The 16119-nt window shown below is 36.6% G+C and overlaps 1 protein-coding gene across 4 annotated transcripts in view; it reads left to right on the forward strand.

Moving 5' to 3' along the window:
- Thsd7a (thrombospondin type 1 domain containing 7A) overlaps nucleotides 1-16119 on the forward strand; it is a 402619-nt gene that overhangs the window by 325906 nt on the left and 60594 nt on the right. For all 4 annotated transcript variants that reach the window (XM_035450549.1, XM_027389923.2, XM_035450550.1 and 1 more), the window contains 3 exons: nucleotides 510-625; nucleotides 9822-9954; nucleotides 11658-11761. In XM_035450549.1, coding sequence (XP_035306440.1) covers nucleotides 510-625; nucleotides 9822-9954; nucleotides 11658-11761 — 353 coding nt within the window. The remainder of the gene's footprint in view (nucleotides 1-509; nucleotides 626-9821; nucleotides 9955-11657; nucleotides 11762-16119) is intronic.

Here is a 16119-nt window from a genome sequence, read left to right on the forward strand (position 1 = left end):
ACCAACATCCAAGTACTATCACATGTATACCCACACACGTACATACATATATTTGACAGTAATATTAATTATTATTATTATTATTATTATTATTATTAAGAAACATCTGTAATAATAGATTTTTTCCTATTATTATGAAATATTTTTCTACAGACACAGAAATTTTGTCCTACCATTTATAATTAGAATTCCTACAATTTTTATATGAATGCATATTAGATAATACATATTTACTAGTGGAGACATTATTCTAAAGGGAACGATATACCAGTTACATATCTTCTAGATGGCATTAGCATCATTAAGTATACATATTTGAATGTGTAGTCTTGTCCGAGTACTGTTGAAGAGAATTAATTTAGCCAAATGGTGCTTGTTAAAAGCAGCCGTGAAAGCTAAGTAATAGAGGCTGGAGGCTATGACTCACACAGCAATGAAAACTGGGAGAAAATTAAGGTACTTGGCTTCATGGTTTGTTAAAGGCTGAATAATTTCTTTGCTTGTTCTAGGTGTCCTGAAAGCCTTCGGCCTGAAACAGTGAGGCCTTGCTTGCTTCCTTGTAGGAAGGATTGTATCGTGACTTCATACAGTGACTGGACACCATGTCCCTCTTCATGCAGAGAAGGTATGGGGTATAGTTTGTTAAGGCTCTTCACCAGGACCCTCATTCAGCAGGATATTGAACTTCTGGATGAGCAATATTCGTGATTCTTCTACAGGGCCTTTTTGTCCAGACTTTTCATGAATGTCAAAACATTGGAGTTTCTCCCTGGAAATAATATTACATTAGAGTACCTGGAAGGCAATAAATTTTATGCCCTAGTATGCCTTGAATTTTTATTATATGCCTCAAATTGAAATGATTCTAGATTTTATTAATACATCTTATCTTTAATTAATCCTGAAAGAAAGGATACTGGACTTGTGAATTTTTAAGAGAGCTTCCAGTGACCTTAGTACACATGGCTTCTAACGTACTTACAGGCAAGAAATAGCCTGAGATCATGTTTGCTATGGTTTCAGTTATTTGGCCCAAGGATGGGAATAGAGCAAAGAGAAAAACAGCTGAGTTGACTTCCTGCCATGAGGCATTTCCAAGATGAGTGTTTGTTCTATGCGAGGTTTGGTTTTGCTTTTGTGACTTGCAAAGACTTTTTATCATGGTCAGTCCCCTGATAAATCTTTCCTTACCCTCCAGGACATGGTCTTTTAACATTCCTACTGAGAGAAATTTTCACACCTTCCACGTGACTTACACAATAACAGCAAATTTTCTTTCAGTGTGACAGACAACATCACCTCCTGTTTTCTAGTGTGCTTTCTCAACCTGTGCATTCTCTTTATGCTTTCCTTATGTTTATTCTTCTTGATTCTCACTGGAGATTTGCAAGTAAGAGTTAATTTCTAGTTTAATGACTAATGTAACTTGCTAAATTTTATTTTAAACTATTCAATTTTCTGAATGTCTTAATTAATTGTTTCTTACAGATTATCAGTGTGTATAGCTGAAGCACAACTTTTGGGAAATTTGTTTATGAGATAGGACCCCAGTCTATAGAGCAGTCAGGCATCTGGGATCACAGGTGCATACCACATCTGGAATGTTTGATATTTATATAATATCAAAATATTATATAAACTAAACTGCTAGCAGAACAAGAAAAGATTTCTTAATATCAGTGTCTTAAAATTCAAAGTAGCTTTGGTGGAGAAAGACTAACTGCTGTTAGTTTGCTTTTGAAACAGAGTCTCAGTCCAAGTTGGCCTTGAACTTACTAAGTAGGTGAGGATTATCTTGGACTTTGATGTTCCTGGCCTCACGTCCAAAGGGCTGAGATTATACATGTGTAGCACCATGCTGTTTTTGTTAGTATGCTGTTGAAGATCGTACCCATAGTTATTCTACCAAGTGAGCTATCATGCCAGTTCTCATTAGATTTTCCACAATTGTTAAAGATTTAATAAATATTAATTTCACTGCAAAAAAGAGAAAAATGTTAGTAACATGAATTTCCTAAAAAGCAATGTCATTTTCTGATTTTTATTAACTTCTATTTAAATTAAAAACAAGAAATCTTATTTTCTATACCAATCCCAGTTCCCTCCCCCTCCTGTTCTCCCATTTCCCCACATCCCCCCACCCCACCCCCATCCACTCCTCAGAGAGGGTGGGGCCTCCCATGGGGGATCATAATCCTTGCATGTGCTTGCTATGTGGCAAATGCTTTACTTTGGTGTATTGGAAGCAATCTTTCTGAGAAACTTCTGGGAAAAGCATTCAGATCACAGTAGAATAAAACTGTCTTTGAAAATTTGAACTGAATGTTGTTAATTAGCAATTTCCTAATAGGTTTGTTATTTTCAATGCTTCACTACTTCACTAAAAGCAGTCATTCATCTTCCACTCTATAATGCTTTCCAAGTGGCTGCAATGTATCAAGCTTGATTCCAAATAGAAGGTGTCAGCAGTCAACAAGTTGATATCCTAGGGGGATGAGATGTGTGAGAAAAATTATTTTCTAATCTCTTAATTAGTGTAAATAAAACATCATCAGTGAGCATTAGGGTCAGTGAAATAAAAACAGGGTAAAGAAGAGAAGTAATGTCACACTGGAAAATGACAAAGTGTGCAAGCTAATAATCTATGGTAGAATGTCTAGGCAATATCAAAATCTCATTTAGCCATGCACTTAAAAAGAGATTCCTCAACATACTGCTAGTATAACTTAACTAATATCCATAATGGTGAATTTGCAAAAATTAAAAGAAAATGATTGGCTTTGAGCAGAGTTAAGATTGCTGCAATATAATATGAGGAAAGGGAGATAGAACACCAAGGACAGTTGTGAGTACATATAATAATAACGGTTGCATTTCAAGAGAAATGAGGTCATAAAGGTAACAATAGATCACAAAAGAGTGCTAGGAAATATGTGTATCAGCCCCTATTGAATATGAAGAATTTTAGTAAGACTGAAAAAAAATATTGATGAACTGTCAACTTAGGGAAAATGGTAACTGTATAAAATATTTAAAAATAAAAATATGCAAATAATGATGGTTGTAAGACTAAGGTCTTAACAGAAGCAAGATGAAAAGAGAAGAACATGAGATGAGTGTAGGAATTTTAAATGCAGTGTTTAGAATGGAACAAACTTGTTATCAAATAAATGAAAGTGGTAACAGAGGTACAGAGGATTGCAGTGAGGGATATGTCAAGATGACTAATAAGTGAAGCTTCTTGAGGTTACTGCTATATGGCAGACAGATGGTGAGGTTAATGTCAGAAGTTTAGGAGAGTTGGAGGATTTTAAAGACAGAAGGAAGGAGAAAGAATAAGAAATAACTACATGGAGCTAAGTAACATCTGTTAAAGGAAATACTGAAAATTTCAATGGAGAAACTGAAGGAGAATGATCAGGTATTCCAAATGTGTGTGGAAATAGGCCCATCAGAGGATGGGGAGGAATGAGAAATTGTAATAGGTTAAGTCTGCAGACAATGCTGTGGATCTCGGTGATAACACTTGAGTTTGGGGTTGGTATAAAGTGAGGTACAATGGGCTGAGTTGAATTGATCACTTGGTCATATAAAGACAAATGTCCTAAGTTAAAACTCAAGTTGCCACTAGATGACGGTTCTTTCCTGGCCCTGGGGTGAGAGTGGCCCCCTCTGTGCAGGAACACCATCAGCTCAGACACTTGCTGATGTGGAAACAAGAGCCTCTGTGGTGATGGAAGATATAAGCAGAGCTCTACGTGGCTGGGCAAAGGTTCTCTCACCAGGACGGCAAACCAGCTCTTCCCACATGGATTGAAAGCTATATGCTAAAAAGGAGATGCCTTGCTAGAGGGAAACAGTATGAGTTTGGAGAGAGCTATGGCACAGGGAAAATGTTAGGGGATTCACAAGGATGACCCCAACTAAGAAGCCAGGCAGTGGTGGAGAGGAGGCCATTGATGCCCTTCCCCTATAATGAGATTGATGTCTACCTTGGTTACTATTCTTAGAGCCTTCATCCAGTAGCTGTTCGAAGCAGAAACAGGCACCAGGAGATAAGCACTGAACCATACTCCTGGAATCCAGTTGTGTAGAGGGAGGAGGGATGAGCAAAGGAGCCAAGATGGTGCTGCAGAAACCCTCAGAAACAGTGGACCAGACCTAATGATAGCATGGAGACCCTAGTCATAAAGCTGGGAAAACAGCATTGGACCAAACCAAGCCCTCTGAATGTGGGTGCCAGCTAGGAGGCCAGACAGTCTATGTGACCTCTAACAGTGGAACCAGTCTTTATCCATAGAGCACAAATGGACTTTGGGACCCCATTCCCTATGGAGGGATACTATTGCAGCCCAGATACAGCAAGGAGGGCCTAGGCCCTCCCCCAAACGATATGAGGAACTTTGGAGGTCCCCCGTGGAGGGCCTCATTCTCCCTGGGGAGGAGTTGGGGGGTGGCGGGTGGGGAGCATGGGAGGATGGGAGGGCAAGGGAATGGGGGGATGGATATGTAAATATGAGTAGTAATTAAAGAATTAAAAATAAAATAAGATAAATATAAATATAACACACTGAAAAAATGGTTTGCCTGATTATACAAAAAAATCTATATCTTTTTAAATATTTAAATTAACAAATAACCTTAAAATATATTTATGGGATACAATATGATATCCTGATACATGTTTGCACTGTCAATAATGAATCAATAAAACAAATTTATAAACCAGAAAAAAACCACCATAAATCTAGGCTCTTAGATTGGAAAGTAATAACTATAATTGTGTGCTGAACACATAAAAGGATTGGGTGATAGAAGACTCATAGCAGAAGATGCTTTGTGCTCTGAAGAAGCTGTTTTTGCTCCCCTACTTGCTGCTCCCTCCCCTACTGAGCAAGGGGGAATGTGGCATCACAGAGGGGTAGCCTTTTGCTGTGGTGAGGAAAATGAAACAATGGCACAGGCTAATTTTTCCATTATTTACTTAAGAAATGGTCTAGTCTAAGTGCCATTGAAATTGCACTGACTTCAGCACTCAGGTAAAAAACTCTAAACAAAGATTTGTGTCTAATAAGAGGCAATGACAAAAAAAATGATTTATTCAGAAATGGAGTACTTCTTTTTAATTTAAATTTTCAGGTAAATCCTAAATTTTATGATTTACTAAATTGTATTTACTACAACTTGGAACTATCCTTCTTATAAAAATCAGTTTAAGGAAGAAAAAATTAATTTTTTAAAAAATTAAAAAAATTAAAAAATTAAAAAAAATCAATTTAAGGAAGAAAAGAGTAGTATTGCAGAAATGGAAAAAAATAAATTGGATTTCAAGGAAGAAAAAAATGAGTCATTTAAAATATTATTCACTCCTCTCCCAAGGCTCATCTTGAAAAAGAACCAATGTTATTAAATATTAATCTCAAGTTGTGGGTAGTTTGGTCCTCAAATGGGGGTGTACTTGTTAAATTTCAAAAAAATTATTCAAGAATTTTGAAAAATGACACTTTAAAATATAATTCATTTCTGAATAGAACTTGTTATTCTAACTTATAAAAGGTAACTTCTGCTGACCAAATCATGAATTTAAATGCTCAAGTTCTGTTTGTGTCATTTTTTTTCACACTGCTTGCCTTAAAAGCCAGACAGAATGCTACAGGAACAATATTCTCTCCTTGGCCCTTTAGTCAATCATACACTAGAATTACAGAAAAGATCGAAAGAGTACCATCATCTTTTGCTTCTTGCATCAACATTTACCTTCCCAGTTCACATATTGCTACCCCTACTGGCCACTCATCCTTTGACTAGTTTGACACGTAAATTTTACTCTGAATTCCAAACCACAAGTAATTTCTTTGATGGAATATACGTTGAATGTGTTGAGATAACTGAAAAACTGCTGTAACAGTTTTATAGATTATGTATTTTCTTTATTTGTATATCTTTCAAAAACATAGTTATTTTGCATATATAATTCCCTTTCCTTGTTCTACCTTACATAGGGATTTTGAAGTAAAAATATAGCACATAGGGACCTTTAGAGTTGTATGCTCATTATTTTCCAAAGAGACAAATGATAGTTTGGTTGTTCTCAATCCTCGATGTATCAGTTCAGGACCCAGTATTTATTACAAGGAGTGGATAGAAGCAAACAGAGCATGCTAATAAACTATTGGAATGGGTGCAAAAGGAATATTTTCTCATTCAGTAAGTGTTTGTAAAGCACTTCCTATGTGTGGTCAATTTTGTGGATGTTCACAGAGATCAGTGGAAACCCTATATGTATTTGCAAACACATTTAATAAAACTGGGCATAAATATACACAAAAACGTATCAAATTCCAAGTTTACTACCAAAAGTTGTGTATGAATAATCTTTAGCCCCATGGATTCAGCTATAGGTCCATAAACTGGTTGAGTCCTAAAGTGAACACACAGAAAGTTCTTAACTATAGTCAGGGAAGAAACAAGGATGTCCTGATACTCCCTATGCAACGTTCCTCTCTGAGGTGTACAGCTTTGGAGTGTTCCAGTCTAATCAGGACACATGATCAGATACATGATTTGAATTTAGTATAAGAATAATTGGACTACCACTGTTCAGTCAATTAAAGAAGAAAATATACCCATAGTCTTTGATTTATAGCATACATGTGTATAACTGTAATAAAATGATACCAGAAGAATGCTACAGATTGTATTTCAAATAACATGTGTTTCAAAACTAGAAACAAAGACAAAAGAAGAACAGATATTGGAGCTCATGAGTTGGAATATGCTTGACTTTGTACCAGGTGACTAGACAGTTAACACTTAGGAACTTCAGCTTATAGTGTGTCATTGATGCTGAGCTCGTTGTACATTCCAATCTCCAGCTCCTTGGCCTTAATTTTGTATCTAACTTCCTTAAGCAAATTGAGGAAGGATAATAAGTGACTTCCTCTAAGTATTTTGACCACCTGAGAAACAAAGACACATATGCTGGTGATCTTTTTCTTAATGAAGAAGACAAAGGAACAGACAGACTGAGAGAGGAGTGGGAGAAATTAAGAAATTAAAGAAATCCCTCTTCAGATGCTAAACAAGTCATCAGATGTTTATTTAGTTTACATACTCTTTTTCTCTACACATTTTTATTTAAATTAGAAACAATCTTATTTTATACATCAATCCCAGTTCCATCTCACATCTTTCCATGCCCCCCAGCAACCCCCATCCCATCACTCTTCTGCTCCATAGAAAGGGTGAGGCCTTCCAGGGGGATCATCAAAGTCTGTCACATCATTTGGGGTAGGGCTTAGGCCCTCTCCCACATTTCTAGACTGAGAGAGTATCCCCCTATGGGCGATGGGCTCCCAATGCTCATTCATACACTAGGGATAAATACTGTTCCACTACCAAAGGCCCCATAGACTGCCCATGTCTCCTAACAGACACCCACATTTAGGGAGACTGGTTCTGTCCTATGATGGTTTCCTAGCTGTCAATCTAGGGTCCATGAGCTCCACCTTGTTCAGGTCAGCTGTTTCTGTGGGTTTCCCCAGCCTGGTCGTGACCCCTTTGCTCATCACTCCTCCCTCTCTACAACTGGATTCCAAGAATTTGGCTCAGTGCTTAGCTGTGGGGACTCTGCTTCTGCTTCCATCAGCTACTGGATGAAGGTTCTAGGATGGCATATAAGGTAGTCATCAATCTCATTAGGGGAAGGGCATTTAAGGTACCCTCTCCACTATTGATTAGAATCTTAGCATCTTTGTAGATCTCTGGACATTTCCCTAGTGCCAGATTTCTCTTTAAACCTATAATTGCTCCCTCTATTAAGGTATCCCTTTTCTTAAAATATTAAATATTAGTTCTAAGCACCTACTAAAATAAAACAAATATTCAAAATAATAGAAGTGTGGAACCAAGCAGTGAATGGGGAGGGTATGAAAACAAATGAAGAAAAATACCAAAGAGAAAATCAAAGTTAATCTGTGCTCCTCTAATGGAGAGGAAATTAGTTCTGAGATTCCAGTGACCAAAATGAAAAACAGAAGCATAATGGATTGTGAGGAGCATCAAGATATGAAAATGCTCCTCACTCTGAATGGTTAGAGGTGATTAATCACCTGGACTTGAAGCTAGAAGTCATTTGAACAATATAATAAATAGAGAAGCATTGGTAACATTAGATTTCTACTGACATTTCTTCTCTGGATATATATCTTCTCTGGATAAATCATATTAAATATGTAAAATCTGAGTCAGTATTCAAATTTATACTGTTACAATAAAAAGGCCACAGCAGTGTTCCCAAATACTTCAATTCCTAGTTGCCAGCAATTCCAGTCCCCAATTCCCTACTCCATTAATTATAGTACTCCTATTATTCATTAACATAATTATTATAGTTATAAACATGATTCACTTATTATGGGAATAATGCTAACAGTTTACAATAATCCAGAATCTTAAATTGGAACAAGGAGCACATATCCATCTCTTTAGCCGGTCCTATGCTCTTCCTTTCCATGACTGTCCATCAAAGCTCCTGGAAGGTTTATAAAACAGACTCTTAAACCTTGCTGTGAGGATGTTGGCTCGGTAGTTCTGGCTTTGGGCTCAGCTGTTTGCTATTGTTGCTTCTGTTTTGAAAAGGCTTATCCAGCAGAGTCATTCAGAAATCACTGGTACCCAATGGCCTCCTCTATCCAGCACAAGAGTTCTCTCTAATCATGGCTGCCATTGTTTGCCCACCAGTGTGTTAAGGGACACCTTGACTTCATGAAAAGGGGTTCTGTTGTGAGAAATTTTTCACTTTCAAATCATTGTTTCTTATAACTACAATAAGTTTTGAAATGTTTTGTTTCCTTTTGGTTGAACTTCAACTGTTAAAACTTATAAACTCTATAAAGACCCTGCTGTTCCATAGTCTATGTATGAAATATTTACTAATTTTTGCAAAATAATGTAAAAGCATCAGGAATTATATTATCTGATGATGTAATTCTCCACAGAATTCCTTTCTTAGTAAAATTGTACCATGCAGCTACTCACTCTTAAAAGATATGTGTATTGAAATTTGAAGTATAGTTTATCACAGCTGGTAAACTCTGTACCTCTATTTATAATCTAAAGTTCAAATTTGAACACCAGACTGTTACCTTTCTTGAAGGTAAACCTCCTTCCCCAGTTTTAGAAATCATTTGGAGTTATTTACTTATAGTAATTTCTGCTATTTTTGACACTTCCCTAAAATAAGTCTTTCTCTGGGAAGCTTCTTTTGTTTCTCTACATAGAGCATGAGGCTCAGAGTGCAGCCTGAATTGAGACTCTTAGGCTGCTTAGCATGAATAATAAATAGCTGGAATAATTTATAAGTTATGAGTTTCAAATTAAGAGAGTAACAACAAAATAGATTTATTACATTGAACATACCCTCCTAAGGAAGATTCACAACAAGTGTATGTGTCCCATGTGGCAAACATGGCTACATGAGATGACATGAAAATAGACTTACAGTAAGGGGAAGGATTTAATTAGATCTGTCATATCTCTCAAGGGGACAGGAAGCTACAACAGAACAATTGCTTTGTAACTGCACAGTAGAAGAACTCACTGACTGTGGAATGGATTCTCTTCATTCTTTACATTTTAAAATATAAACTGATTGGATTTCGGTTGTAAGTGGTCTGTGAGAAAATTAGTAAATGATGAGACGAAATAAGGCCTCTCATTCAGGCATGTCACAGCACATGTCACTGAAGGCTGAGGAAATTCTTCAACACCAGCTGTTGTGGAGTTACCAGTGCAGAGGCTGAAAGGTTGCTTCATTGCAGGAGACTCTGGACCCAGGAAGCAGTCTAGACATCGGGTCATCATTCAGCTGCCAGCCAATGGAGGCCGGGACTGCTCAGACCAATTGTATGAAGAGAAGGCCTGTGAGGCACCTCCCATGTGTCACAGCTACAGGTAAAGGGGGAAAGGAAATCATTTTGTGGGCAACTGCCTGTGACATCATAAATCTGATACTCCTTCCGCCAACTCAGTAGGTTGTTCACTGCTGAAGCAACCATTCCTCACCTAGATTTCAGAGAACTTCTCCACTTCTGAAATTAACTCTATGAAGTCAATCAAACACATGGGTCAATTTCCCAGCTATGCAGGAAACTCTAGTAGTTAGGGATGATGTCTTATGTTAATAGAAACTATAAGGAATGCAGAGAAGAGTTAACAATTTCAAAACACATGTTCTTAAGAAGGTACTTCTTTGTCATGGGGGGGAGGGGCGATAATCAGGATTGGTTTCCCTCATCTCCAAAGAACCCCTGTTTCTCCCGAGAGTGAACATTGTGGCTCAGGAAGTGGCATTGTTCCTTTGCAATGCCAGGGGCATATCTGTCTGTTCTACTCATCTATTAGCAACTCCAGGAAAGTTGAAGTCACTGAAGCAACACATAACGTGAATTTTTTATTACAGGAATCTGCTCTCTTTGACGTTAAGATTAAAGTTTCTCATTGAACCTTGCTGAAGTGTATCATTCCAGTCCTGACAATAAATGAAAAAATATATATGCTACGGCATTAGTTAATGAAATTTGTGATCACTACATGATAATTTAAGTAGAGATCAGTCATAAATTTGCCATCTTAATACATGTATCTTTAATTCCGAGATGACAAATAGAATTACTATGTTTTCACAACAAAATCATTATTGACTATTTTCCCAGCATATTGATTTTTGGAATTTGCATTTGTTACAGGATATATAATTTCAGTTGCTGTTACCCCTACAGTAATCATCCAAAGGGTACTATAGAGAAGACACCTGACCTGGCTGCAGTTTACTTAGTGGAATGCAGCACTTCTGATGCCAGTTGGGGCATCTCTTGGAAGTATGAATAACAAGTCCAAATGCTCTTTGTCACTCTGTGAAGTCCTTTCCTACAGAACTTGCCAATGATAGTCTTGTCTCTAGTGCCATAGGAAGAATTTTATATTTAAAGTTGCCTTTAGAAGGGGTTACTGAGTAGGTAAATTAAAATTAGGTAAAACTGAATGTGGCTAGATAATGTATTTTTTGAAAATGCAAATTATAGGTAGTGTTTTGGTATGTTTTTCCTGTTTTATGTTGTGTGTCAGGTCTATTACAAACAGCTTAAGGTAGGAGAGCATTTTTTTCATTCACAGTTTGAGAGATACAGTCCCTCATGTCGGGTAATAAATGGCAATTGGAGCTTTCAATGCAGCTTGTTTGCACCTTGATTGATCAGGAACCAAATAACTCTACCAACTTTAAGGCCCACCCTCAATGACAGGTTGCCTCATAGATCCCCTCCAAAAAAAAAAGTCCCACCACCTCCTGAATCAGCAACACCAGCTGGGTGCCATGGTTCATACAAATGAGCCTCTACAGGACATTCTACATTCAAACAATAGCAGGTACTTTATATGAATCATTTCATTACTGCTGGCAACATGAAAGACAGGAAATTAGGGGGTTACTGGTCCTCATGCTAGGCTATAGGTCTATTTGAAAATTTCAGTAGTAATATGAATTATATGAACTGATGTATAATTTGTGAATAACCTATTTTAAACACTTATATTATCTATGTGATTTTCCTGCCATATCTGCTTCTTCTCAGTGCGATTTTATTCTTTTCCGGTAGGTGGAAGACACACAAATGGCGCAGGTGCCAGTTAGTTCCTTGGAGCGTTCAACAGGATTTCCCTGGAGCCCAGGAAGGCTGTGGACCTGGACGGCAAGCAAGAGGTGGGAGGCTACACACCATAGTCAGTTTGCTTTGCACTTCTCCAGAATTTATTCTTCTATCTCCCCCACCACTGCCTCGTCACATTTGGCTTTGACATCAGGCTTGGCATACACAGCAGAGCAGATAAGAACAGCTTTGTCCTATTCTACAAAACACCAGAAAACAGAAACTTAGCTTTTGAAATTTTGTTCTTTGGAATGAACACATAACTGTTGAGTTCTTCCCTAACTGATAGGTGGAAGAAAATAAGGTCCGGGTTTTGGTCATAACATAGATAACGATAGATTGTTTTAGCTATTGATAACTTATAACACTTTACTTGACATCTCAAAAATCACTATGATTCATACATCCTTGTTAGTATGCATCATATTTTCCATAAACGCAATGTAGTTTAACTGGATCACTTTCAAATGGTAACATTCCTAATATCACAGAGGTTATCCAGGACCCTAATTGTACTTTGTAATGGCTTTTAAATTGCCTATTTATTTACTCAAAACTTGGCAGTATGTGAATTAGAGACTGGTTGCACTTCTATGAAGCAAAGAAGCCTGCAGAATCCTACATGTGATATAAAGTTTTCATATTTGCATTAATTATGTGCTGGATTTTTTAGGAAATAAATCTCAAGATTTGGAGAATATTGTTGATAGGTTTTTAGATATTTCATTATTTTTACTTATACAAACTGTTAATAGACTAGAAATAAATGTAGCTTAATATGTAATTGAACATGCATCTATCTACCTTTCAATAACCTCTAAAGATGTGTTTTACTCTTATTTGTAATTTATTTTCTTAATAATGATACAGAAGTTTGAAGATATAGGACAGAATTCCCATTTTTATAGACTTGACTGTGGATCTTGATCTTTAGACACACTGTCTGAACAGATACCAATTTTTATGATGATCATTGACTTTATCATTTCCAAATCTCATAGACTATTCTTTTCTGGTCCTAGTGAGTACATCTTCATATCTAATACAGTTCCCCACTTCCTCTGGGAAAAGGGACATTGTCTTTGGCTTCCTCAATGACACTTTCTCCTGGCTTTTGAATGTTCATTTGGTGGCTTCCTGTTTGGTGGCTCTTCCTCCTTCAGTCTTTAAGCAATGCTTTCTAATCCTGGCCAGTCCCCACACTGCTCACTCTGTCCCAGAAATATCTGTTTCAGGAAATCTGGGAGGACAAAGTTGCATTATAGCAACTGGTTTGTGTGTTATTAACTTTAGGAAAATAACTTTCATGGAAAGGGACTTCTTGTCGTTATTATTCCAGCCTGGAGATTTCTTTTCCTTGTCTATATTACTATGGGCATGAGATGGAGAGAAGTATCATTTGTTCTCAGAAAGAGAGAAATGTTTTCTTACATTGATATTCATGGTTGATTCCAGAACTGTGAATGAATGTCAATGTCTCACTATGTTTATCATTGACACCATCTGGTCATGGGCAAAATAAAATTAAATAAAATGGTTTCTTTTAGTGATTGAAGTAATCACGTTGCATTAGTTAAATCAGCAAAGTCTACAGAATGGGTATGTCTGTGTTGTCTAGTATGTCAGATTTTGTAAGCCAGCTACTCATTCATTTGTGACTGCATGGAGGAAGCGTGCAGAGAGAGCCATGGGTATTGTGAGAGGATGAGGATTGAAACCAAGGAACTTGGATTTCTTAAGGAAATGAGATCATTTACTCCTACCCAACAAATAGGATTTAAACACAAAAAGCAATTGATTGCAAATTGATCATTTGAAGTTGAAGGAGCAAGAAAGACTTTAAAGACAGGCTTTTAGTTAACTTGTCCCATCTTCCTAGAATAAGCAAGAAGAGAGGGATGCACAATGAGATCAATTCTATAAGTTAAGCATTTTGAGGTGAGAAACATAATTAATAAGCTCATAGAAAATTAGGTAGGTTGAGGCCACAGAGATGTGAGCTGGAGCCTGGGGAGATTTTGTGGAGACCTATAAATGTCAGGATCAGTGTTTGAGTCAGTGTTCAATAAGTGAAACAAGAAAGTTCTGATGAAAGCAGCATCTTATCTATCAGTGTGTGCAGAATAAATTAGAATGATAAAACACTTGGGTCCAGCTTCGGCCTAAGACACTGTTGGAATTATCAGGGGCTCAGATAAGAGCCTCAGTATGAAAATGGACAGAAATAAATAGATAATGAATTTAAAATAGCGAAGATGTTTGCATGACTTCACGGAAGAGAATAGATTGGTGAGTAGAAATAGGAGTTAAAGTTGAACCTTGTATTCCTTAATTCCAATATTTTCATCTTCATAATAGTTCTGTTGTTGAAAATTAGTAATTCTGAATGCAAAGCTAATTTGGGAAGTTGTAGTTTGTATAATTTGCATAGTTGCCAAGTAGAAAGCACCTAATCTGAAGTTGAAACAGATATGTAACTGTAAAGGTGGCATAGAATAGGAAATGGTTATTTGACCAATATCCCTTAAGGTGATTTGCTGTACTATACAAAATCTCAAATCTCTAAGATATTTTATTTATACAAAAACATGCTAGTAATATTTTTCCATTAGTATATTTCCATTTTCTGTAGCCTACTCAGATTCCACAGCTCTTCAGTTATTCCTTTTAATCTAAAGAATTTAGATTAAAATTAATTTCCTCTATAACTTACTAACTTTAGATAACATTTCCTTTTTACAGAAGAAATCCATTATATGGATTAAAATATAGCCAATACCAGTGAACACCATGCTAGAACTATAAAAATAGATATGTTTACTGCGTGGCCTTTATCAGATGATTTGCCTAAACCAAACTCAATGTACAGCCTGTTTCTTTGTGGTTAACGTGCATTGGAACATAGCTACCCATTTCCTTATGTGTTGCCTATGGCTGCTTTCATGATGTGATGGCAAAGTTGAATAGCTACAATAGACAATATATCCCAGAAAGCAAAAGTTATTTACTATCTCAGCTTTACAGAAAAGTTACTGGCCCCAATCTAAATTGGGAAGCAAATTATCATTGATACAGTCCAACTTCTATTAGTACTACAATCAATAGCATCAGAGAGTCCTACCTTGTCCTTAGTTCAAGTTTCCGAAGAAAGGCCATCAGTGAAGAAACGTATTTAACGTCACAAAAGAGGCAGGCTCCAGAATCTATTATAGTAATAAAGTAACTACCATAAGAATGAAACAGCAGCATTCTTTTGGATTATCAAAATACAGAATTGACTTTTTGAATTCCAACAGTAAAGTTTTAAAAAAATATATTGAAGATAAACCCTGAAAATACAGAGAGTATGGAAGACAAGAGGCAGACATTGTTCTAGGTCTTTGCAATACTTTTCTCTAAGGATGGATCATATCACAGCTAGACTTCAATTTCTGACTTATGTATGATGTATTGCATAGAGAGGAATGTTTGTATAATAAATATGGACATCTCAGCACATCACTTGCAAGATCCTGTTGTGGTTCAGTTTTTCTCAGAAGACTTGAGTTTCCACATCACTAGAAAAGTATAACACTAAATTCTCTCCTATATACCAAAGAAGCTTCAGACATAAACTTTCTTTAAACATGTGATTCTGTATAAAACCAATAGTCCTTTGTAAAATAAATACATAGTCACTAGTGTGCTATAGTTGCTATGACAATATATCACAAGTTGAAAGTGCTAAGCAACTCAATTTCTGGTGAAAACTTTTCTTTTCTTGGCTTTCAGAGAGCATTTTCTCTGTAATTTATGGAATAGAGAGAAAGAGATAGAGAGACAGAGACAGAGACAGAGCAGGCAGAGAGGCAAAGAGGCATGTGAACAGGGAGGAGGAGCTCTCTCTGATCTCATTTTTGTAAGAGCATCAATCTCATCATAAGAAAACACTCCCTCATGAACAGATTTGACCCTAATTACCTTCCCAAATTCCCATCTCATGACTCCATTACACTGGGATTAGAGCCTCAATCTGTGAATTTTAGGGAATTACAACTCAGACCACATCATCAATGTGCTACACTTACTATCATGATGCAGGGATCTATAAAAGTCATTTGTATTGAACTTTCTCAAAAAATTATATAAACTGTATACCAGTCCCTAGGCAATGTAAACTTCTTGAATACTACTCAGTATAAATACTGGTTGCATAAACAATCATTTGTTAAATACAAGATACACAAGACATGTTTCTTCATGCTATTCACCAGCTAAGAGAATAAAAATATATGGATACTTTCATGTTATGAAATATTCTAAAACACACAGGCAAATTATTAATGCATATGTTATTGTAAAAGCACAACAACCACAGATAATACAAAGGAAGAAATCAGAGGTAACTATTGCCATACACCCAGTGAAAGAG

Source organism: Cricetulus griseus (assembly GCF_003668045.3).
Source record: "Cricetulus griseus strain 17A/GY chromosome 1 unlocalized genomic scaffold, alternate assembly CriGri-PICRH-1.0 chr1_0, whole genome shotgun sequence".
Lineage (NCBI taxonomy): Eukaryota > Metazoa > Chordata > Mammalia > Rodentia > Cricetidae > Cricetulus > Cricetulus griseus.